We start from the raw sequence: 24,330 nt of genomic DNA, 5'->3' as shown, positions 1-24,330 counted from the left end.
CAGCTCTGACTCAAGACCCCTATTGGTTTCAATGTGACCTCGTCATAGTATTCAGACTGACTGGGGTTATTTCACAATACACTACCAGACACGCTGTTCAGTTTCCTATGTGTCACCAGAGCATGACAATGGAATTCACTCCCCAACTTGGTCATTGTGGTCAGCTGGTCAGTCACACTGTAGTTTCTATATCACAAAATGAGCAAACAAAAGTCTAAGACAGTGATAGTGTTGTACAAAACTTCATTCTAGGTCTATGTAGGCTACACATTACACAACATTCGTTAGAAATTCTGAACTGACAGAGTTTATGACCGGTGTGACACATTAGCCATTCATTGGTACAGCAGCTCGCCCAATGCAGACAGACTAGTTGCAACAACTGCTGATGCCCACAGTAGAGACAGCCGTACATACTAACAAATGTGCGTCTCTGAGTGTAGCACTTCTCCTGAAGGTCATTTCTTCTGTTGTGTCTTTCAGGGGTTTTTCAGCAAACGACTGAAGGGATCCATAAAGCGGACGAAGAGTCAGACCAAACTGGACCGCAACACCAGCTTCAGGCTGCCCTCCCTGAGACCTTCAGAAAATGACAGGTAGGCTGTTCAATTATCTCCTTCCATATTTTTTAAAGTTTTAATACCGAGGAACTGAATTCACATCTCTTTTCTTAATTCTGCCTCTATATGAGTGGATTTAGGCCTATCTACTGGATCATCATTTGGTTATTCATATTTCACAACCAAAGTATGGGGGGGGGGTTGTACAGCCTTTTAAGAAGATAGCCACATCTTACATTATGTTCCCATCAATTATCAGCCCTGAGTGCTATTCTGAGATCTGTCTTTGATTCCAGGATTATACGCCTGTGAAATAATGGCCTTACTGTAAGCCTGACAGCTTTCTTCCCTCCCTCGCATGCCGTCAATTTAATAGGACAATTAGGCATTGTTGTATCCATGCACGTGAGACCAAGACATTTGTAATCCACAGTGCGCTTCCTCCCTCCATTGGTCTGAACAGGGGGCTAATGTTGATATATTTGGGGTTCTCAACGCTGCAGTGAGTTTGCTGAATAGTATTGTTCTGAGGACGGGGGCGGAGGGTCAGCAGACAGTGGGAAATGTCAGTGAGTTGCCTGCCCCCCTCCTCCCCCTGCGGATCCCTGCCTGGCGGGTTTGCTCTGAGGGGAGGGGTCTTCCCCATGCTGGGCTCTTTGCTGCCTGCCGAGGGCCGTGCCCGACTGTGTTGATATGCAGCTCAGTGCGCCAGGCCAAATATGAAGCTTCTACCACTACACAGATACTCACTCACTCACTCTGACTGTTCTGTGCAGATTGTAGCCTACAGAGTTAGTGATGAACAGGCTAGCTGCCATAGACAAGTACTGTATCTATCTATGCTAGTGGCTGAGCGGGTAGCTGGTAGGCTACGTGCATATAGTACTGTCGAGCTTTGCTCGGGCTGACATGACATCTGTCACTGTGTAGGGCTGTACGCCCACGTGGATGGCATCTGCCTGCCCCGTGAGCCAGAGTAGTGAAAGTGTACTTTAGAACCAGCAGGAGTCAGGGATAATGGTCAGTGAGGCGGAGATGCAGCCTCTCTCTGCCATGGTTAACTAATGTGAGTGACTCCCAGTAAGGACCATACTACAGCATCAGCATTGTCACCATGGCGACCAGCGCCTCCTCTTCACTCTTAAGGAGGGCCAGAATTCCCACCTGCCCAAGTCGCTGCACTTCAGGTAGGGCAGCATCATAGAAATAGAATGAGAACTCATTCTAGTTCTGTGGACAGCATGTCTTCTACTTAGAGAATGCTGAGCTGAATGACCAACACATTGTTTGCTACATTTATAATGATCTAATTGGTGGCAATCCTGTCTTTTGTTTATAGATGGGTCATGTAGATGGGTCATGTTTCCTCTGCTGTTTCCTCTATTTCACCTTTATTTAACCAAGTAAGCTAGTTGAGAACAAGTTCTCATTTACAATTGCAACCTGGCCAAGATAAAGCAAAGCAGTGCGACACAAACAACAACAGAGTTACACATGGAATAAACAAACGTACAGTCAATAGCACAATGTGTGTAAATGGCGTGAGGAGGTAGGCAATAAATTGGCCATAGTAGCGAAATAATTACAATTTAGCAGATTAACACTGGAGTGATAAATGAGCAGATGATGATGTGCAAGTAGAGATACTGGTGTGCAACAGAGCAGAAAAGTAAATAAAAACAATATGGGGATGAGGTAGGTAGATTGGGTGGGCGATTTACAGATGGACTATGTACAGCTGCAGCGATCGGTTAGCTGCTCAGGTAGCTGATGTTTAAAATTAGCGAGGGAAATATAAGTTTCCAGCTTCAGCGAATTTTGCAATTCGTTCCAGTCACTGGCAGCAGAGAACTGGAAGGAAAGACGGCCAAAGGAGGTGTTGGCTTTGGGGATGACCAGTGAGATATATCTGCTGGAGCGCATGCTATGGGTGGGTGTTGTTATTGTGACCAGTGAGCTGAGATAAGGCGGAGCTTTACCTAGCATAGACTTATAGATGACCTGGAGCCAGTGGGTCTGGCGACGAATATGTAGCGAGGGCCAGCCGACTAGAGCATACAGGTCGCAGTGGTGGGTGGTATAAGGGGCTTTGGTAACAAAACGGATGGCAATGTGATAGACTACATCCAGTTTGCTGAGTAGAGTATTGGAAGCTGATGATGTTTTGTTGTTTCATACAATACTGCACTGTTTTTGTCCCATCTGAACCAGCTGAATTATAGAAATTAACTGCAGTTACAACATGCAATATCATGCCAGGTTGAATTGTATGTGATTCTGCTTCAAAGTACTACCAGTTCAGAATCATATGGCAGCATTTTGTTAATTCAAGGACCTGGTCACAGCCGAGTAAGTTCCTATCCTTCCTCCCATTAAACGTATCATGTTTCCATCTTAATGCATTGGACATGGTGAGGACTGGCGTTCAGACAGGCAATCTGATTAGCTTTCAAAAGACTTTGAGGATGGGGGGCAGCAGCAGGTTTTTAAAGAGATCAGACTCCCTCAGAAATGTACTCAAGTGTTAGCTTTTTCACCACAAGTGCTCTGTGATGAATTTCAGTATGTCGGCTAGTTATCCACTTCGGTACTGATATAAACACTGATTGTTCTCAACATAATGCATATTTCTCATGTTCTCATAAACAGTGTTATGCGACGGCTCAAAGCACAACAAATGACATTACCGCCCACAATGTGTTTACGACTTTAGCCTAACTGTGACACACAGGTACAGATCTGAATAAATACCCAGGTTGTGAATCACATAAGTAGCATTGTTGTATGTATGCATCTGTGGCATCCATTGCTGTATTGAGGGCAGATCTGTTTCTGCCCAAATCCTTAATCTGGGTTTACATAATTCAGTTGGCTAAGTATGTTAAAATAGCTCATACCAGGAGATTACAGGGGCACATATGCCCGCTGCAGAAGACACAGTCACAATGGATGGATTTGTGCTAGTAATTAGTGAGGCGGCTGCAGACCTGAAAGAAGAAGACAGAGGTGTCTGCTTTCTCTTTCCTCTGTTGCTACTCATATTACTTGTTCCAATGGGTAGGCATCAGCACATCCTCACTCCCTTGTGTGTGGGATTTTGTGTGAACAGTCTAAAGACTACCTGGTTGATAAATTTGTTGTGACACTTTATGAGCAAGATAATGTGAAGAAAATGGCTTCCCTTTGTATATGGGGAACTCAAGCAATCATGCTGCAAATCTGAGATGTAGGCTGTGTTCCAAATGGGACCCTATTCTTCCTAGTGGTTAAAGCGTTGGGCCACTAACTGAAAGGTTGCTGGTTCGAATACCTAAGTCGACAAGGTGAGCAAGACACTTAAATCCGAATTTGCTCCTGGGGCACTGTATTACTATGGCTGACCCTGTAAAACACCTATCCAGTGTATGTGACAATAAAACATATATATACATATATATAAAAAAATATTCTAAATAGTCCACTGCTTTTGACCAGAGCCCTATGGGAAAGGGAATAATAGAGGTGCCATTTGGAACACAACCATGGTAGGTATAGGTCATTTCCATGAAAGAGGCACTGTCCTGTAAGGAGATAAGTTGATAAATAATGAAGAATGGTATTGTGACACTTGGTCGAGCTTGGAAGATAAACCGAAAATGATCGACACCGACCATACCGATCACTTATCGCAGGCATTTTGCTGATATCGTTCATTACGATAAGTAGCCTATACTAGAGAAATGTCAAGTTTGATGTGAAATACGTTTGCTAATATGGGTGGTTGTTAATGGGACAATTGGTGGCTACAACCGTCAAACTTGTAGAAGTTGTTTAAAGAATAATACAAAAAGAACTGGTGCATATTGTTGTAAATGTATCATTATCACATCAATTCAGGCAATTTATCACGATTTGAATTTTTGTCTATATTGCCTAGCTCTAATGCTTGGCCAGTGAGGTAATGTAGGTAGAATGTTGTTTTATAGTTGTATGTAGGCCATGACGCTTTAACCCAGACATGTGCCACATAATTAATGAAGACTATTTGCCAGGCCATTGTGGCCTAAAGCAACAGACAGCCAGTTTGTTTTCTCAGCATGCTATCAGGATAACGACGCCTCAATTCTCCAAATGCCTCAAAAGACAAACATATTTTATTAAGGCTATGAATTTTCAGAATAATTGTTATGTATTTGTGCCCAATTTTCCCTCCCCAAAAAATTGGGCACTGAACAAATTTCAGGTCAGCTGAGCACAAACTTGAACGTTGTGAAAATTCTGTGCAACAAAACACTGAGGCTTGTACCTGCTTTAAGTTACAGTTATAACAGTGGCCAAGTAGGCTACTGTGGCTATTTGATCATAATGTAGGCCTACCATAAACTGACATGCATCCCATAACATTTTAACATGGAAATAGCTGTTCTATCATTCAGCCTACAGTAGCAGCCAATGTGTGGCGTTCAATGTAGGCCTACATTCCACAGGGGAAAAAACATGTAGGGATTGACACTAACCTGTTTATCCACTTGTCCTTCAGACAAGGAGGTGACTGAAAATGCTGATGCATTTTGTAATGTGAAACCACTTAACAAAATAACATTATTATTCCCAAACCATTATTACAGAGAATCAGACAAAATTATGCTACCCTCTGCCTATTGATTACTTAGCTTCTTCTCAAAATACAACACTGCCCCTTACAGAAAAAACGCACTTTATCTGACTTGCTTTTCAAAGATGGCTGGAAATGCACACGTTTTGTGCTGCTCTTGTAGGATGCAACCACTCCCCCATTGCTGACTAGAACGGATCTATAACTGGGCTAATAACGCTACAACGCTCGCGACCAATGTTCGCTCTAATTGTTTGGGCACTGAGCAAATGTTAGGTCTTGTGAGCGGAAATGTTAACGTTTTGAGAATTTTGTGCGACTTCCGGCGCACGTTTACAGTGAACACTGAGGCTGTACCCTTACAGTTTTAGACAGTAGCCAATAAGCTATTTGAGCATAATGTAGGTCTACCGGCAAAAACAATGGAGCAAATCCCATAACATTTTCACATGGAAATAGCTTTTCTATGATATGGCCTAAATGCAGGCCTACATTGCATGAGACTTTAAAAAAAAAAAAGTTTTTTTTTTTTTACATTATGAATGATTTTTTTACTTGGTCTGTAACACCATGGGCCAAATAGGTGACAGTTAATTGCATTGTATTACGTTGTATGATGCAAGAAAGAACTTCACAAAATACAATTAATTATTATTACCATACAGAGAATTAGACAATGTAGGCTACCCCTAAGCCTATTGGCTTATTTGCATATTCAAGCCTGTCTCAAAATACAACACTGCCCCTTTAAGACATAAGCTTTTTACCTGACTGGCTTTTCAAAGACTGCTTGAAATGTAGCCTACACGTTTTGTGCTCTTGTGGGCAGCAGTAACTCCCCATTGCTGACCTATACTTATCTATAACTGGGCTAATAACTCGCTAACTAGCAAAGAATATCAACAAATGTTCACGAGCGCATTCAAGACCCCTCGAGAGCTACCCGCCAATAGAATGCTACTCTGTTGCGCTCTGGCTCTGCCTACAACAAAATCTCAGACTCAATCTTGCAAAGTTAGATTTGTTTTGGTTTGTTGCATTGAAAAGGTGCTGATATAATGTTGATTTGATCACAAACTTTGATCTAAATAGTGCAAACTAATGGAGTGAATTCAATGAAGTTCAATCTCTTGCTCCTCTGCGCGGCCCGGCATTTCTTCAGCGCGGCAGTTCTGGAGGAGGTGCGGAAGCTGCGCCTGCTTCTGAGCGCAGCTTAGAGGGAACATTGCCAATGACCATACTATAGTTAGAATAACACACATCATGTTGAAAGGGCCTTGAACGTCTTTTCTTTTAACGGTTCGATTTTTCCAAACCAAGTTTCCCTAAAAGAATGGCTAAGATTTGCCTCTTCTCAGACAGTCTCCCAGACAAGTTACGGTATACAGCTTTATTTTATTACAGTAATGCCTCCAGACTACTTTCTCCTAAATTGTCTCACTGTCTTCAATAACTCGTAAACACACCATTGATTGTCTGGAATCTCTTACTTTCCTTCAGACACTCGAGGGTGTCCTGTAATTCAGAATAAACAGCTTTAACTGCTTTCAGTTCATCTTTGGTATTAACCACCGCTACTGCCTACGTATTTGTCTTCTAAAGAATGAATGATTACCAGCAACTGAAAGTGACAACAGATCACAATCTAATTGCAATGACCTGTCCATTACTATCTATCCAAGCAATGTTGCTTGTACATTACCCTTGGAAATGAATACATATGGGATATTTGTTGGTGATGTTTTACTACCAGAGAAAATGGTCATTTACACTGAACAAAATATAAATGCAATATGCAACAATTTCAAAGATTTGACTGAGTTACAGTTCATATAAGGACATCAGGACACTTGAAATACTTTAGGCCCTAATCTTTGGATTTCACATGACTGGAATTACAGATATTCATCTGTTGGTCACAGATACCTTAAAAAAAAGGTAGGGGCGTAGATCAGAAAACCAGTCCGTTTCTGGTGTGACCACCATTTGCCTCATACAGCGCGACACATCTCCTTCGCATAGAGTTGATCAGGCTGTTGATTGTGGAATGTTGTCCCACTCCTCTTCAATGGCTGTGCGAAGTTACTGGATATTGGAGGGAACTGGAACACGGTATCTCTGTGCATTCAAATTGCCATCAATAAAATGTAATTGTGTTTGTTGTCCATAGCTTATGCCTGCCCATACCATAACCATCATGGGGCACTCTGTTTACAATGTTAACATCAGCGAACCGCTCGCCCACATGACGCCATACATGCTGTCTACGTGAAGAGCTCACTTCTCCAGCGTGCCAGTGGCCCTCTAAGGTGAGCATTTGCCCACAGAAGTTGGTTACGAAACCAAACTGTAGTCAGGTCAAGATCCTGGTGAGGATAACGAGCATGCAGATCTTCGGTTGTGCAAACCCACAGTTTCATCAGCTGTCCAGGTGGCTGGTATCCGACGATCCTGCAAGTGAAGAAGCAGATGTGGAGGATCTGGAATGGTGTGGTCTGCGCTTGTGAGGCTGGTTGGAAATACTGCCAAATTCTCAAAATTATGTTGGAGGCGGCTTATGATCGAGGAATGAGCATTCAATTTTCAGGCAGCAGCTCTGATGGACATTCCTGCAATCAGCATGCCAACTGCATGCCCCCTCAAAACTTGAGACTTGTGTGGCGTTGTGTGACAAAACTGCACATTTGAGTGGCCATTTGTTGTCCCCATTACAAGGTACACCTGTGTAATCAGCTTCATGATATGCCACACCTGTCAACTGGATGGATTATCATGGCAAAGGAGAAATACTCACTAACAGGGATGTAAACAAATTTGTGCGTATGGAACATTTCTGTGATCTTTTTTTTATCCTCAACATAATGAGGACAGGATTTTTGAGCATATGTCTTTCCCCTGGGTACGTCACCAAACAAAATGACCCTCGTCACTAAAGTGAGTTAGATTTCTTGATCTGACATGTGGCGATTATGTAAGGCTACTGTTATAATATTATAATGTGGCTATTTTATTATGCATTTTGTGCATTTTCAAAAAGCATGTGTTACTTTGCTACACTTTTGTCAGTGATTTTTATCCTTTGACTAATGTCCCCCTCTCCTACCATGTGGCTATTACGTAAGGGTATGTTTTTGTGTTATGTATTTTCAATGATCATGTATGAACGCATGAAGCATTTTGATATTGTTGCATTTTGAACATTCAAATGAATGGTTTGCCAGTTGGAACGCATACAGTCCTTTGCTAAACAACACCTTCAGCCAGTGACTTCCATTCCCCTCCACTACCTGTAGTGTTATGCTCTGATGGAAAGCCCAGGTTGTTTTGTCCAAGGTGTTTGTGAGCACAGCAGCACATCCTCCCTCTGTCATCCTCTGCTGCTGCTTTAGAGAGTCAAGTCTCATTGTAGGGGCATCCCTATGGAAACTGGCCCAAGGGGCCAATGGATTGGCCAGCCCAGGTCCCTGTTTACCATCTGTGAATCAAAGGAAATCTGCAGCAAGGAAGAGCGAAGGGCATTGGAGCTGCTGGTCCTTCTTCACTTATCAGCATTTCATGGGGGTAGAATGAAGAGTTGCGATTGTATGGTAGAGGCAGTAGAACCAAGGACAGCGAACTAGAACCGAGAAGAGAAGAGAAGAGAACCGTCCCAAAGGGAATGTATTGAGCAACAGGGAGAGATGCTCTGGGGATATTCCTTCAAGTGCCTGTTTAGATGTTTTTCGTAGGTATTACTACTTCCTGAAATGTCCTAGTGAGTGGTTAGATGCTGGAATAGTACGGAAAAAGCTTGAATTCCTTACAGAAAGACAACAGCTGGTTGTGTTCTGTTTTGGGATCACATGTAGGCGACAGCATCGATTCTCTACTGGTGGGTCGGGAGGTTTTGAGTGGTTCGCAGGTGTCTCAAAAAAAATTGAATCTCCAATCTGAACTTGAATGACTTAAACCTGGTAGGAAGTGTGGAGACATTATAATGAACCTACATTTTTTTTTACAATGATCTCTGAACAACTTTTCTTTAATCACAGTATTTTCAATATACTGCTATTAGCAGTGCTATTTTAGTTGATTTATTAACTGAGTTTATTAACATTCTTCATCAAGAATATGGGCAACATTTTATTATTGACAATGAAAGAGGTGGGAATTTTGTTCCCTTGTCATATAATTGTAACCTTATTTACTATCAATATAGCATTAAAAATAGTTTTCCAGATTGTATTTTTGCGCTTATTTTTCATGGTGCAAATATTTGGTCGTGACTGAGACAACCTGGTTCAATTTGGTTACCGAGGCAAAACCAGTTGAGAACCACTGGGCTACAGTATATTACTTTTTCATTATCCTCCAACTTTCTGTGTTGTGTTAGTGGCCATTTCCTTTCTATGGTATACCTAGTGAATAATACAACTAGTCAGTGGAGGAGCACAAGGTCTTTTGACTCATTTTAGGATTTAGAGCCTTGGAGCAGGTTACTCTGCCATGCTTTGAATGCTCTGAATGAAGAAGTTATGTTGTAAACTGTAACCAACTGCCATGATTTTATCTTTCAGATCCCGAGGGCTTCCTAAGTTAAAGGAGTCGTGTTCTCACGAGTCCCTGCTCAGCCCAGGCAGTGCAGTAGAAGCCCTGGATCTGGGAATGGAGGAAGATGTCTATGTCAAACCTCTCCACAGTAGCATATTGGGACAGGAGTTCTGCTTCGAGGTAAGCCTAAACAGTAGTTAGTCCTGTTCGACTGCTTTGAAGTAGTACTTTAAGCTTTTAGCAAGTAATGGAAGATCAAAATCCTGATGATGCGTAGTGAAAAGAGCACACTGACAAATTGCTAATTTTTATATTACTTGGATCGTTTAGCTTACTGGTTTAACAAGGCTATATTTTTACATTTCGTTACAGAACAATTTTACTGTATGCTCTTTGTCTTTTGATAAAATCACAGGTGATATAATGCATAGAAGACCTTGTTTGTTATGCTCCTCATGCTTCTGTCTTCTCCAGGTGACCTACTCAGGAGGAAGTAAGTGTTTCAGCTGCTCCTCAGCCTCAGAGAGAGACAAATGGATGGAGAACCTGAGGAGGACGGTCCAGCCAAACAAGGTGAGACCAGAGACATAGGTTTGCATCCCAAATCGCACCATATTCCCTTCAAAAGTAGTGCACTATGTTGGAAATAGGGTGCCAATTGGGGCATGGACATATTGATGCCCTTTACATTGTCCAAATGCTAGTTAATGCTACAATGTCCTCCTTAACTTCGCTTCTTGTTCTTTTCAACTTCATCTTCTTAACATTGTCAGTTTAGTGTCACTGTTCCCCCCCCATTGGGGCGGCAGGTAGCCTAGTGGTTAGAGTGTTGGGCCAGAAAGCGAAAGGTTGCTGGATCAAATCCCCGAGCTGACAAGGTAAAAAATCTGTCATTCTGCACCTGAACAAGGCAGTTAACCCACTGCTCCCCGGTAGGCCGTCATTGTAAAATAAGAATTTGTTCTTAACTGACTTGCCTAGTTAAATAAAGGTTAAAGAAAAAGACAAATGTTTTGATTCTGTACTCATTTGATGTCTTCCCAGGATAACTGCAGACGAACTGAGAATGTCCTCCGGCTATGGATCATCGAAGCCAAGGACCTGCCTCCCAAGAAGAAGTACTTCTGTGAACTGTGCCTGGATGATATACTATACGCCCGCACCACCAGCAAAACCCGGGCCGACTGCCTGTTCTGGGGGGAACACTTTGAGTTCTACAGCCTGCCTTCTGTCCGTAGCATCACTGTGCACATCTACAAGGACGTGGACAAGAAGAAGAAGAAGGACAAGAACAACTACGTGGGCCTGGTCAACATCCCCATCGGGGGGGTGACAGGGAGGCAGTTTGTGGAGAAGTGGTACCCAGTCAGCACCCCCACCACCAACAAGGGTAAAGGAGGAGGTCCATCGATCCGGATCAAGTCCCGCTTCCAGACCATCTCCATACTGCCCATGGAGCAGTATAAGGAGTTTGCAGAGTTCATCACTAACAACTACACCATGCTGTGTTCTGTTCTGGAGCCGGTGATCAGTGTGAAGAACAAGGAGGAGATGGCCTGTGCCCTGGTTCACATCCTACAGAGCACCGGACGGGCCAAGGTAATACATACACTTTAGAAACTCCATCTCTGCTCTGTACAGACTACTTCATCTTTTTCATAACATTGTCTGTCACTGTGCCTCCCTCCCTACACTGATCATAACTTCCCTCTATTTGCCCACATTAGTACATTAAGTACCGTACTGCAGTATTTCTCAGTAAATCAAAGTTCCCTCTCCTCCTCCCCAGGACTTCCTGACAGATCTAGTGATGTCTGAGGTGGACCGCTGTGCAGACCACGACGTCTTGATCTTCAGAGAGAACACTCTGGCCACCAAGGCCATAGAGGAGTACCTCAAACTGGTGGGACAGAAGTACCTGCATGATGCACTAGGTGAGAGGGCAGGGTTTATTATAGAAGACATCTGACATGATGATATAAATGTTCTTATGTTCCACTTTAAATTCAGTGGAAGCTCTTGATGTATGGCATTTTATTGATTGCTGAATTGGCAGGTTTTCAAACTATTCCATGGGTTTTTGGCAATGCCGTATTACTGTTCTTCAACCCAGTCTGTGTTTTCTCCTGGGTACTGTAGGAGAGTTCATCAAAGCGTTGTATGAGTCAGATGAGAACTGTGAGGTGGATCCGGGGAAGTGCTCCAGTAGTGAACTCCCTGAGCACCAGAGCAACCTGAAGATGTGCTGCGAGCTGGCCTTCTGCAAGATCATCAACTCCTACTGGTGAGATCAGCCCCTCAGCACTGTGAAGCCTAAAGCCACATAGCCTGCTTCTTAAGGTCAATGACCCTGAGCCACATAACCAGAGGGCCTTAACTTGCCTCCACTTAAGGCAAGCCCCAGCGCCTTGTAAATGGGTAGCTATGACATTATGTGAATAGAGAAGAATATCTGCAGCACTGCGGAACTTGAAACACAGATTTGGGGTACTTGTTTAGTCTTGTTGTTTTGAAAGAGATAGAGATGGATGGTACAGCATGTCTGGCTTGGCTTCAATTTAGTGATGATGTAAAGTGCATGCTGCCACCTGGTGGTAATATGTGGTGGTGCATGTGCATTTTGTCTGATACACACCACGGTCGTCACACTCGGGAAACCAGCATCTTAACCAAGAGGACATTCCCTCTTGGACCGAGTGTTACACTAGTAGGCAGGGCTACCGCATGAGCTTATGATTCCAAATAATCTCCACTACTCTGACTTTTCCCTCTGCCTCCCTAGTGTGTTCCCGCGGGAGCTAAAGGAGGTGTTTGCAGCGTGGAAGCAGCAGTGTCTGACCCGAGGGAACCAGGACATTAGCAAGCGCCTCATCAGCGCCTCCTTGTTCCTCCGCTTCCTCTGTCCCGCCATCATGTCCCCCTCGCTCTTCAGCCTCATGCAGGAGTACCCTGACGACCGCACTTCCCGTACCCTCACCCTCATCGCCAAGGTCATTCAGAACCTGGCCAACTTCGCCAAGTAGGTTTAGCCTGTTGCTGGTGATATGGTAGATCACGGCTACGTGTGTAAACGGCACCCTATAATACATTACTTTTGACCAGGCCCTGGTTCTGTATAGGGAATAAGGTAGCATTTCGTTTAGAATTTCACCTTTGCAAATTGACAAGACAATCAAAGCATGTCGCCCTAAGTAGAAAGTGCATCATATGAACGCTTGTTATTGTCCGTGTCCAAGGTTTGGCAACAAAGAGGAGTACATGGCTTTCATGAACGACTTCCTGGAGCATGAATGGGCAGGTATGATGCGTTTCCTCACGGAGATCTCCAACCCAGAGACCATCTCCAACACGCCAGGATTCGAAGGTTACATCGACCTTGGCCGAGAGCTGTCTGTCCTCCACTCGCTCCTGTGGGACGTGGTGTCCCAGTTGGACAAGGTAAGGAAGACCTTGGAGTGGGAAGCAATGATACCTCTGTTAACAGATGTTGTAAAAACATAATTTGCATCCCAAATGGCACCCTGTTCCCTTTATTGTGAACTACTTTTGAGCAGGGCCCATAAGGCATTACATAGGGAATGTAGTGCAATTTGGGATACATACATACATATCTTTTGTAAGCCCAAAGATGAAATGGAAAGCACTGTACTTTAATGAGATGCTAAGGCTCCTAATTGTGGCCCTTAGTAGGTTTCTGTTGAGTTAAGAGGCTCTGCTGCAAATGGTAACTTGCAGTGGTGTGTAGTGGATTTGCGTCTGCCCAAAATTATTGTGTGTTATTCTGACAAAGATCTTTCTTTCCCTAATCTGTTTGACTACTATGTTTGCAGGCTTGGAGGGGATTTGTTACAGCTGCTATGAATCTAAATGCACAGATGTATGATTCTGAATAATACTGAGTGTAATAATGTTTTTCTGGATGAAATATGGGTGGATGGGTCTAATACGATCACTGTGACATAATCCTGTGCAATGGTCTAATAATATTAAGTGGCGTTAGGACAAGTCTGTCTAATCAGCTTACACCACATTGACTTACATCTCAAGCCTGCCGTGCTGTAGCTAAAGGGTTAGTTAATGACTTTATGAGAAGAGGGAAACTTAATTATTACTGTCCGGGATGTTTTTACCCCACATTTCTTTCACTAGGATGTTCCTTAGTGTCTGTCGAGTTTAGAAGTCTATGTTAAAGGTTTTGAAGCAGGGTAACATCACCCACTCGTTCACTGTTCCCACCACTCCCCCTAACCTTAATCCCGCAAGGCTCCTGCGCTGTACATCAGTTTATTTTAATGCATGTTTATTCTACTGCGTTATTTACACCTCTCTGCACAAATGTTCCGTGAACCCTAGTTGTTTTACAACATCCATTTAAATCCTTCCTGCATCTTACCTCACAACCTTATGTATTAGTTTGCCCTTGATGCATGTTTGCTGTGTTTGGAATGTCTGTTATTTAGTGGCATGTGTTTACATTTTTTACCCCAAACTTATTCATTTCCTTATGTTTTTTCCTCTTATGTATCTACTTTCTTTCCTTTTGCCTCTACGCCCACCCCTTCCCTCTCCCCTTTTCCACTCCACCCGACACACACACTTGGTGTCTTCATGGTTACGCTGTCCCGCCAATACCAATGCATTATGGTGCCTCTCATTGCCAACCAACCAACAAATCCAACCCATCAATCCTCCGCCCTCCAAACCTTCTGCCATCCTCATTCCATGCTGGGTGACGTGGCCTGGTGCTGCTGCCTCTTGTCTTGGTAACATGCAACCCAGGGTGAAAATTCCTTCCTGCAGGCGACCGTAGCCAAGCTGGGCCCCCTGCCCCGCATCCTGGGGGACATAGCCCGCTCTCTGTCTAGCCCCACACCCATCCAGCAGCAGCTCCGACGCTTCCAGGACTACAGCTCCTCACATAACATCAGCGGCAGCGTCTCCTCAGGCCTGCAGAGGATATTCGAAGATCCGGCCGACAGGTAGTGCTTCAAATTGGTCACAACTGCAGCAATGGTATTGCCAATCACCACCCAGCCATGCATGGCCTAATTCTGTGGTGTAGTTATTTTCAAAGGCTGTTTTATCTGGTGATTTTGTATCAGTTATCCTGGAGGTTGAAAGCTGTTGGTGTGCTCATGCATTTTATATAGATGGGTTGTTTCATGGTGTATTGACTTGATGACTCGCTGCTAGGATCTTTCTAAATAAAGCTGCAGCTAGAGACTTCCTATTTTTAGCGGCTGTGAGGTAATGAGGGAATCCGAGATGGAGGGTTTTCCGGCTTTAAAGTGAATCAGCGTAAACATTGTTGCTAAAGGAACATTTGAGTTAAACTTGAAAAGACGGTAGCTTACATTTCATGTAGTGAGTCCCAAATAGAACCCTAGTCATTTATAGTGCACACATTTTTACCAGACCCCTATGGGCCCTGTTCAAAAGTAGTGCGCTACATATGGAATAGGATGCCATTTGGGATGTACCCATGTTCTTGGTCTGGTCCTAGCTTTGGTTTCGGAACTCTCTGTTAATGTGTTGTGTTTACTATCCACGTCTTGCAGTGAGGTTGACAGAATCAAGTCCCCAGTCCAAGAGCATGTTACAAACGGCCTTCACCGGGGGAAGCACCCTCTCCTGGGCCAGCAGCCGTCCGGCCATAGCATGAGCTTCTCAGACAAGGAGGAGAGAGAGAACCTCCTGACCAACGGACGCAGCATTTCCCTGGTGGACCTTCAGGACTCTCACATGGTCCAGAGTGGCAAGGGACCCCTCCACGATGCTCCCCCCAAGCTGAGCAGGGTGGGCTCCCAGCTCTCTATCGGACACCCCCACCAGGCTACCACCTCACAGTCACACCAAGCCCTCCACCAGAAGCCCTCGTTACAGGACAACCTCCCCCAGAGTGCACCACAGGTGCGTCGGCCCCTGCACCCTTCCCTCAGCCAGCAGAGGAGCCTCCAGCCCCTGTCTTTCCAGAACCCTGTCTATCACCTTAGCAACCAGACACAACAACAACACACAGCAGTACACTCCACAACACACTCGGTCCACTCCCACTCAGTGCACTCCCTGCAGCCGGACTCCAGCTCTGAGAACCTGAGCACTGATAGCTCCCGCAGCCACAGCAACTCGGAGGTTGAGTTTGGAGGCGGGAGCCAGGGGGGGAAAGGGGGCAGGGTCCCGTCCAATAGCAGTCTGGAGGAGTTCAGCCGGCGGAGCACGCAGAGCGAAGACTGCTCCACGCCGCGCCGCCACAACCTGCCAGACCACCACAGAGGAGCCCACGCTGTAGCAGTGCCCAGGCAAAGCAGCACGGCCCACATCGTGAGGGTGGAGCAGCAGAGCCGCAGTGGGGGGAGTGGTGGGGCCCGGACGCCCCGCTCCCTGCCCCGCTCCCTGCCCCACAGCGCCTCTCTGCGCAGCAGCAGCTCCATCAACACAGAGCCCATGCCTATCCCCATCCAGGCCCAGCCAGGCACAGGAGGCCGCTCACACCAACAGTCCACCTGCTCCATGGAGAGCCCTGTGCCCCCCGTCAGGAGCGTTGCCAAGCAGCAGACGCCACCGCAGGTACTGGTCTGGCATACAGAACTACACTTAGATTCACACACATTCCGCTCCGACGCCCCTATATAATATCTGTTATTATCAAGAAATAAAGTGGGGCCAAAGGCACTCAGGGTAGATTTGATTGACATACATGTATCTGTGGTGGTGCAGGTGGCGTCGCCGGTAGAGCCAGTCACCATGTCACCGGTAGAGAGGACAGCGGCGTGGGTACTGAATAACGGCCAGTTCGAGGACGAGGCGGCCCCAGCAGATCAGAGCAGGGAGGACAGCAGGCACGCCAAGAAGGTAAAGACATAGCCAGAGTTACAGTCAATTAAGGTTTGATGGCCAAAATATTTCCAAGTTAAATGACTGACTTCTTCCTAATCATCCAAGTCAACACATCAGCCTGCTAAGCCAGTGTAGGCAGACAGAGATAGTCTTAGTCATGACTAACACGATCATCCCCTCCCACTCACTTTCTCTCTCTTTCCCTCTCTCTCACTTTCCCTCTGTCTGTCTGCCTCGCTTTCTCTTTCCCTCTATCTCTGTTTTTCTCGCCTCTCTCCCGCCAGTATGAACAGGAGATCTCCAAGCTGAAGGAGCGCCTGCGGGTGTCTAGTCGGTGTCTGGAGGAGTACGAGAGACGTCTGCTGGCCCAGGAGCAGCAGATGCAGAAACTGCTGATGGAGTACAAGGCCCGACTGGAGGACAGCGAGGAGAGGCTGCGCCGGCAGCAGGAGGAGAAGGACAACCAGATGAAGAGCATCATCTGCAGGTAGGCATTACTAGGCACCCTCTGGATGATTTTGCTTAAAACAAGCCCATACTCCAGTAGGAATTCCTTTGAATGAATGAATGAATGAATGGAAGCAAAATCACAGATTGACTGCTTAATGGCGTGCATATAGTGTCTTGTATAGTTGTCCCAAATGGCACCATATTCCCTATATACAGTGCATTCGGAAAGTATTCAGACCCCTTGACTTTTTTCCACATTTTGTTACAGCCTTATTCTGTAAAATTGATAAAATGATTTTCTTCCTCATCAATCTGCACACAATACCCCATAATGACAAAGCAAAAACAGGTTTTTAGGAATACCTTATTTACATAGATAGGTAGTCAGACCCTTTGCTATGAGACTCTAAATTGAGCTCAGGTGCATCCTGTTTCCATTGATCATCCTTGAATTGATTGGACATGATTTGGAAAGGCACACACCTGTCTATATAATGTCCCACAGTTGACAGTGCATGTCAGAGCAAAAACCAAGCCATGAGGTTGAAGGAATTGTCCGTAGAGCTCCGAGACATGATAGTGTCGAGGCACAGATCTGGGGAAGGGTACCAAAATATCTCTGCAGCATTGAAGGTCCCCAAGAACACAGTGGCCGCCATCATTCTTAAAAGGTTTGGAACCACCAAGACCGCCATCATTCTTAAAAGGTTTGGCACCAACAAGACTCTTCCGAGAGCTGGCCACCCGGCCAAACTGCACAATCGGGGGAGAAGGGCCTTGGTTATTGATATATTTGCAAATATTTCAAAAAACCTGGTTTTGCTCTGCCATTATGGGTTATTGTGTGTAGATTGAGGAGGGGGGGGGGGAAACAACTTAATCCATTTTAGAATAAGGCTGTAACGTAACAAAATGTGGAAAAGGGGAAGGGGACTGAATACTTTCCAAATGCACTACTTTTGATCAGGGTCTACCATTTGAGGTGCAGCCTATGACCTCCCTTTTTGGTTTGTATGCGTCTGAGATGGCAATGCTCTGTCACTCACAGGTTAATTGCTGTAGAGGAGGAGCTGAAGAGAGACCATGCAGAGATGCAAGCTGTCATAGATGCCAAGCAGAAGATCATTGATGCACAGGTATAGTAACAGAAAACGCTACACATATTTTGTCTGTACTCTGTGTAGGGCTTGAATAAATCCAATACTCAAACCATCGCCTTATGAATGAATCTTCTACTCTCCATGGAAACCGATTCATTCAGTCTTACATTTGGGGTTGCTTACCATTGTTTTATATCCTTGACAGCTTTTCAGAGCAATCTGGAAATGCCATAGATAGTCTCAATAGAGGCACATTTTTGGGCTTTTAGCAGGGCCTGTTTATCAGCTCGTTGCCTCTGAACACTCTTTGAGAAGTCATACTTTACGTCAACAGATCTTCAATACCAAGCAGGGAAAGGGGAGAAGAAAATAGGATGAATGTTAACTTATTGCACCATCAAAATACATATTTTAAATGCTTTGACTTTTTTTTTAAATGTCTACTTTCTTTACAATGTTATATTTTGGTCAGGGGAGATATAATTGACACTAAATGTAAAAGTATAGACTTGACATGCAGTTAATTCTCTAATCCCATCCAAACAACACTTTTTAAGCTTTGGAGGGGGGTGGAGTTCTTGTACTCTGTATTGGAGCAGAGAACCTGTTGACGTGCTCACTATCACTATGTTCCACTGAATTCCAGGTCAATAAAGCAACAGAGGTAATCCAAGAAGGCAAGTAAACCAGTCAGTCCTCAGGTTTTGGAAAATGCCGGCAAGCCTTGTATGAGCGCAACCCCACTTGACACCCATTCCTACCCTCCCTGACAAAAAAAAGTCCTTATTTGTGTGTAGACTAGAGGTTGTTTGGCTGTTGTTTGGCATTGCTTTTGGATTTCCCCATCAGTCACAATATAAATATAAAACATAATCTAATACATTTTCATTACTTTTGCAGTTTGAGTACGCCCCTGCTGCTACACTTAATGTTTCTCCAAGTCCGATGTCAATATCATCTCAGACACAAAGTGGTGCTCATAGCTAATAATCAACAATATTATAGTATGTGAATGTCTGTCACGAGATGGAATTAGGTCTGTAAATATTAAGCATCTACATTGATGTGTTCACCATTTCTGTTTCTCCAGGAATGTGTGTTGTGAGTTGCGCTCTTAGCAGATGATAGCTTTGGCTGCTTTTCACCCTGCCTTCCTAATTGAGCTACTGTCACTCCCAAAACCCATTTCCCTCCCCCCCCCCCCCTCACTCAGTTCTGCAGGAACAGTGCCATGACCTGGCTAGATGAGGTTGCCCGTGGCTGGTGACACAACTTTATTTTGTTGCTGATTTCAAGGAGAGCAAACTGAATCAGTTTTCTTCCATCTAGGTTGGCATCACAGTGGTGGTCATTGGGGGGAACAATCGAATACATAGTGTAGAGGATACTTCAGTCCAAGGGTTAGGCATAGAATTGGGATTTCAGTAAAAAAATGAAATGATAGTTGAATACAACTAATGTGTTTACACAATATAAATGTACAATTGTTTTCAGTTGAAAGCCATGCCACTGTTGACATGTAGGCTCTGTGAATGGTATACGAATGGATAGATACAGGACTAGTCAAAAGTTTGGACACCTACTCATTCAAGGGTTTTTCTTTATTTTTACTATTTTCTACATTGTAGAATAATAGTGAAGACATGAAAACTATGAAATAACACACATGGAATCATGAAGTAACCAAAACATTGTTACACAAATCAAAATATATTTTAGGTTGTTCAAAGTAGCCACCCTTTGCATTGATGACAGCTTTGCACACTGTTAGCATTCTCTCAACCAGATTCATGAGGAATGCTTTTCCAACAGTCTTGATGGAGTTCCCACATACAGTGGCAAAATAAAGGATGCGAATCCTTTGGAATTACCTGGATTTCTGCATAAATTGGTCATCAAATTTGATCTGATCTTCATCTAAGTCACAACAATAGACAAACATAGTGTGCTTAACCTAATAACACAAATTATTGTATTTTTATTGTCTATATTGAATACATCATTTAAACATTCACAGTGTAGGTTGGAAAATATGTGAACCCCTAGGCTAATGACTTCTCCAAAAGCTAATTGGAGTCAGGAGTCAGCTAACCAGGAGTACAATCATTGAGACGAGATTGGCGTTGTTGGTTAGAGCTGCCCTGCCCTATAAAAAACACTCACAAAATTTGTGTTTGCTATTCACAAGAAGCATTGCCTGATGTGAACCATGCCTCGAACAAAAGAAATCTCAGAAGACCCAAGATAAAGAATTGTTGACTTGCATAAAGCTGGAAAGGGTCAGAAAAGTATCTCTAAAAGCCTTGATGTTCATCAGTCCACGGTAAGACAAATTGTCTATAAATGGAGAAAGTTCAGCACTGTTGCTACTCTCCCTAGGAGTGGCCGTCCTGCAAAGATTACTGCAAGAGCACAGCGCAGAATGTTCAATGAGGTTAAGACGAATCCTAGAGTGTCAGCTAAAGACTTACAGAAATCTCTGGAACATGCTAACATCTCTGTTGACGAGTCTACGATACGTAAAACACTAAACAAGAATGGTGTTCATGGGAGGACACCACGGAAGAATCCACTGCTGTCAAAAAAAAACATTACTGCACGTCTGAAGTTTGCAAAAGTGCACCTGGATGTTCCACAGCGCAACTGGCAAAATATTCTGTGGACCGATGAAACTACAGTTGAGTTGTTTGGAAGGAACACACAATATGTGTGGAGAAAAAAAGGCACAGCACACCAACATCTAAACCTCATCCCAAATGTAAAGTATGGTGGAAGGAGCATCATGGTTTGGGGCTGCTTTGCTGCCTCAGGGTCTGGACAGCTTGCCATCATCAATGGAAAAATGCCTTCTGGAGTGGCCCAATCAGAGTCCTGACTTCAACCCGATTGAGATGCTGTGGCATGACCTCGAGCAGTTTACACCAGACATACCAAATTATTGCTAAACTGAAACAGTTGTGTAAGAGGAATAGTCCAAAATTCCTCAGGGCCGTTGTGCAGGTCTGATCCGCAACTACAGAAAACATTTGGTTGAGGTTATTGCTGCCAAAGGAGGGTCAACCAGTTATTAAATCCATACTTTTTTACATCCATTTACATACTTTTCCCACCCTGCACTGAGAATGTTTATACGGTGTGTTCAATAAAGACATAAAATGTATAACTGCTTTGTGTGTTATTAGTTTAGGCAGACTGTGTTTGTCTACTGTTGTGACCTAGATGAAGATCAGATCCAATTTTATTACCAATTTATGCAGAAATCCAGGTATTACATACTTTGTTGTGAACCCGCTGTATGCTGAGCACTGGTTGGCTGCTTTTCCTTCACTCTGCAGTCCCCCCCCACACACCTCCTCCTCCATGCTTCACGGTGGGAACCACACATGCAGAGTAGAGGTTGACCGATAATGGGAGGACCAAAAAAGCTGATAACAATTTAACTGGCCTATTTTATTTATTTATTTGTAATAATGACAATTACAACAATACTGAATTAACACTTATTTTAACTTTAACCCTCTATACCATTTGTATTTCATTAACCTTTGACTATTGGATGGTCTTATAGGCACTTTAGTATTGCCAGTGTAACAGTATAGCTTCCGTCCTTCTCCTCGCCCCTCCCTGGGCTCGAACCAGGAACACAACGACAACAGCCACCATCGAAGCAGCGTTACCAATGCAGAGCAAGGGGAACAACTACTAGATTCTCAGAGCGAGTGACGTTTGAAACGCTATTAGCGCCCGCTAACTAGCTAGCCATTTCACTTCGGTTACACCAGCCTCATCTTGGGAGTTGATAGGCTTGAAGTCATAAACAGCGCAATGCTTGACGCACAATGAAGAGCTGCTGGCAAAACGCCCGAACGTGCTGTTTGAATTAATGTTTACGCGCCTGCTTCTGCCTACCACCGCTCAGTCAGATACTTGTATGCTCAGTCAGATTATATGCAATGCAGGACACGCTAGATAATATCTAGTAATATCATCAACCATGTGTAGTTAACTAGTGATTATGATTGATTGTTTTTTATAAGATAAGTTTAACTAGCTAGCAACTTACCTTGGCTTACTGCATTCGCTTAACAGGCTCCTTGTGGAGTGCAACGAGAGAGAGGCAGGTCCTTATTGCGTTGGACTAGTTAACTGTAAGGTTGCAAGATTGAATCCCCCGAGCTGACAAGGTGAAAATCTGTCGTTCTGCCCCTGAACACGGCAGTTAACCCACCGTTCCTAGGCCGTCATTGAAAATAAGAATGTGTTCTTAACTGACTTGCCTAGTTAAATAAAGGTGTAAAAAAAATGGCAAAATCGGTGTCCAAAAATACCATTCCGATTAATCGGTCGACCTCTAATGCAGAGATCCTCCGTTCACCCACTCTGCGTCTCACAAAGACACGGCGGTTGGAACCAAACATTTCTAATTTGGACTCATCAGACCAAAGGACAGATTTCCACCGGTCTAATGTCCATTGCTCGTGTTTCTTGACCCAAGCAAGTCTCTTCTTCTTATTGGTGTCTTTTCAGCTATTTGACCATTAAGGCCTGATGCACGCATTCTCCTCTGAACAGTTGATGTTGAGATGCCTGTTACTTGAACTCTGTAGCATTTATTTGGGTTGCAATTTCTGAGGCTGACAACTAATGCTCTGCAGCAGAGGTAACTCTGGGTCTTCCTTTCCTGTGGCGGTCCTCATGAGAGCCAGTTTCATCATAACGCTTGATGGTTTTTGTGACTGCACTTGAAGAAGCTTTCAAAGTTCTTGAAATTTTCCGGATTGACATGAGTAATGATGGACTGTCATTTCTCTTTGCTTATTTGAGCTGTTCTTGCCATTATATGGACTTGGTATTTTACCATATAGGGAGGGCTATCTTCTGTATACCAACCCTACCCTGTCACAACACAACTGATTGTTAAGGAAAGAAATTCCATAAATACATTTAACAAGGCACACCTGTTAATTGAAACGCATTCCAGGTGACTACCTCAAATCAAATGTTATTAGTCACAAGCGCCAAATACAACAACCTTACAGTGAAATGCTTACTTACGAGCCCCTAACCAACAGTGCAGTTTCAAAACAATATGGATAAGAATAAGAGAGAAGTACAAGTAATTAAAGAGCAGCAGTAAAAAATAACAATATATACATGGGGCTGCTGGTACAGAGTCAATGTGCAGGGGCACCGGTTAGTTGAGGTAGTATGTACATGTAGGTAATGTTATTAAAGTGACTATGCATAGATTAAAAAAGTCTGGATAGCCATTTGACTAGAGGTTCAGGAGTCTTATGGCTCGGGGTAGAAGCTGTTATTAAGAAGCCTCTTGGACCTAGACTTGGCCCGCCGGTACCGCTTGCAGTGCGGAAGCAGAGAGAACAGGTAAAGACTAGGGTGGCTGGAGTCTTTGGCAATTTTTAGGGCCTTCCTCTGACATCGCCTGGTATAGAGGTCATGGATGGCTGGAAGCTTGTCCCCAGTGATGTACTGGGCCGTACGCACTACCCTCTGCAGTGCCTTTCGGTCGGAGGCCGAGCAGTTGCCATACCAGGCAGTGATGCAACCAGTCAGGATGAACCTTTTGAGCAGTCAGGTAGAACCTTTTGAGGATTTGAGGACCCATGCCAAATCTTTGTCTCCTGAGGGGGGAATAGGTTTTGTTGTGCCCACTTCAAGACTGTCTTGTGCATCAGAGTCCCTGGGTTCGCGCCCAGGCTCTGTCGTAACCGGCCGCGATCGGGAGGTCCGTGGGGCGACGCACAATTGGCCTAGCGTCGTCCGGGTTAGGGAGGGATTGGTCGGTAGGGATCTCCTTGTCTCATCGCGCACCAGCGACTCCTGTGGCGTGCCGGGGGCAGTGCGCGCTAGCCAAGGTTGCCAGGGGCACGGTGCGGCTGGCTTCCGGGTTGGATGCGCGCTGTGTTAAGAAGCAGTACGGCTGGTTGGGTTGTGTATCGGAGGACGCATGACATTCCGCCTTCGTCTCTCCCGAGCCCGTACGGGAGTTGTAGCAATGAGACAAGATAGTAGCTACTACAACAATTGGATACCACAAAATTTGGGAGAAAAAGGGGTAAAATTCTAAATAAAAAAATAATGTAACATTTTTTTTTAAAGACTGTCTTGTGTGCTTGGACCATGTTAGTTTGTTGGTGATGTGGACACCAAGGAACTTGAAGCTCTCAACCTGCTCCACTGCAGCCACGTCGATGAGAATGGGGGCGTGCCCGGGCCTCTTTTTCCTGTAGTCCACAAT

The 24,330-nt window shown here is 44.4% G+C and overlaps 1 protein-coding gene across 14 annotated transcripts in view; it reads left to right on the top strand.

Annotated features, from left to right (window-relative positions):
* LOC110530304 (ras GTPase-activating protein nGAP) overlaps nt 1-24,330 on the top strand; it is an 89,067-nt gene that overhangs the window by 62,018 nt on the left and 2,719 nt on the right. For 5 of the 14 annotated variants that reach the window (XM_090182249.1, XM_036985930.2, XM_036985926.2 and 2 more), the window contains 13 exons: nt 484-596; nt 9,711-9,864; nt 10,159-10,257; nt 10,729-11,283; nt 11,474-11,618; nt 11,824-11,968; nt 12,467-12,703; nt 12,921-13,122; nt 14,464-14,663; nt 15,243-16,251; nt 16,402-16,536; nt 16,806-17,008; nt 18,020-18,107. In XM_090182249.1, the coding sequence (XP_090038375.1) occupies nt 484-596; nt 9,711-9,864; nt 10,159-10,257; nt 10,729-11,283; nt 11,474-11,618; nt 11,824-11,968; nt 12,467-12,703; nt 12,921-13,122; nt 14,464-14,663; nt 15,243-16,251; nt 16,402-16,536; nt 16,806-17,008; nt 18,020-18,107 (3,285 nt within the window). Of the gene's footprint in view, nt 1-483; nt 597-9,710; nt 9,865-10,158; nt 10,258-10,728; nt 11,284-11,473; nt 11,619-11,823; nt 11,969-12,466; nt 12,704-12,920; nt 13,123-14,463; nt 14,664-15,242; nt 16,252-16,401; nt 16,537-16,805; nt 17,009-18,019; nt 18,108-18,717; nt 18,869-24,330 lie in introns of those variants that run through there. The other 9 variants (XM_090182251.1, XM_090182250.1, XM_036985928.2 and 6 more) reach the window with 5 other exon arrangements.

This window comes from Oncorhynchus mykiss, chromosome 8 (genome assembly GCF_057628025.1).
Source record: "Oncorhynchus mykiss isolate SJ-2025 chromosome 8, ASM5762802v1, whole genome shotgun sequence".
Classification (NCBI taxonomy): domain Eukaryota; kingdom Metazoa; phylum Chordata; class Actinopteri; order Salmoniformes; family Salmonidae; genus Oncorhynchus; species Oncorhynchus mykiss.
This window is presented reverse-complemented; position numbering and strand designations above follow the sequence as displayed.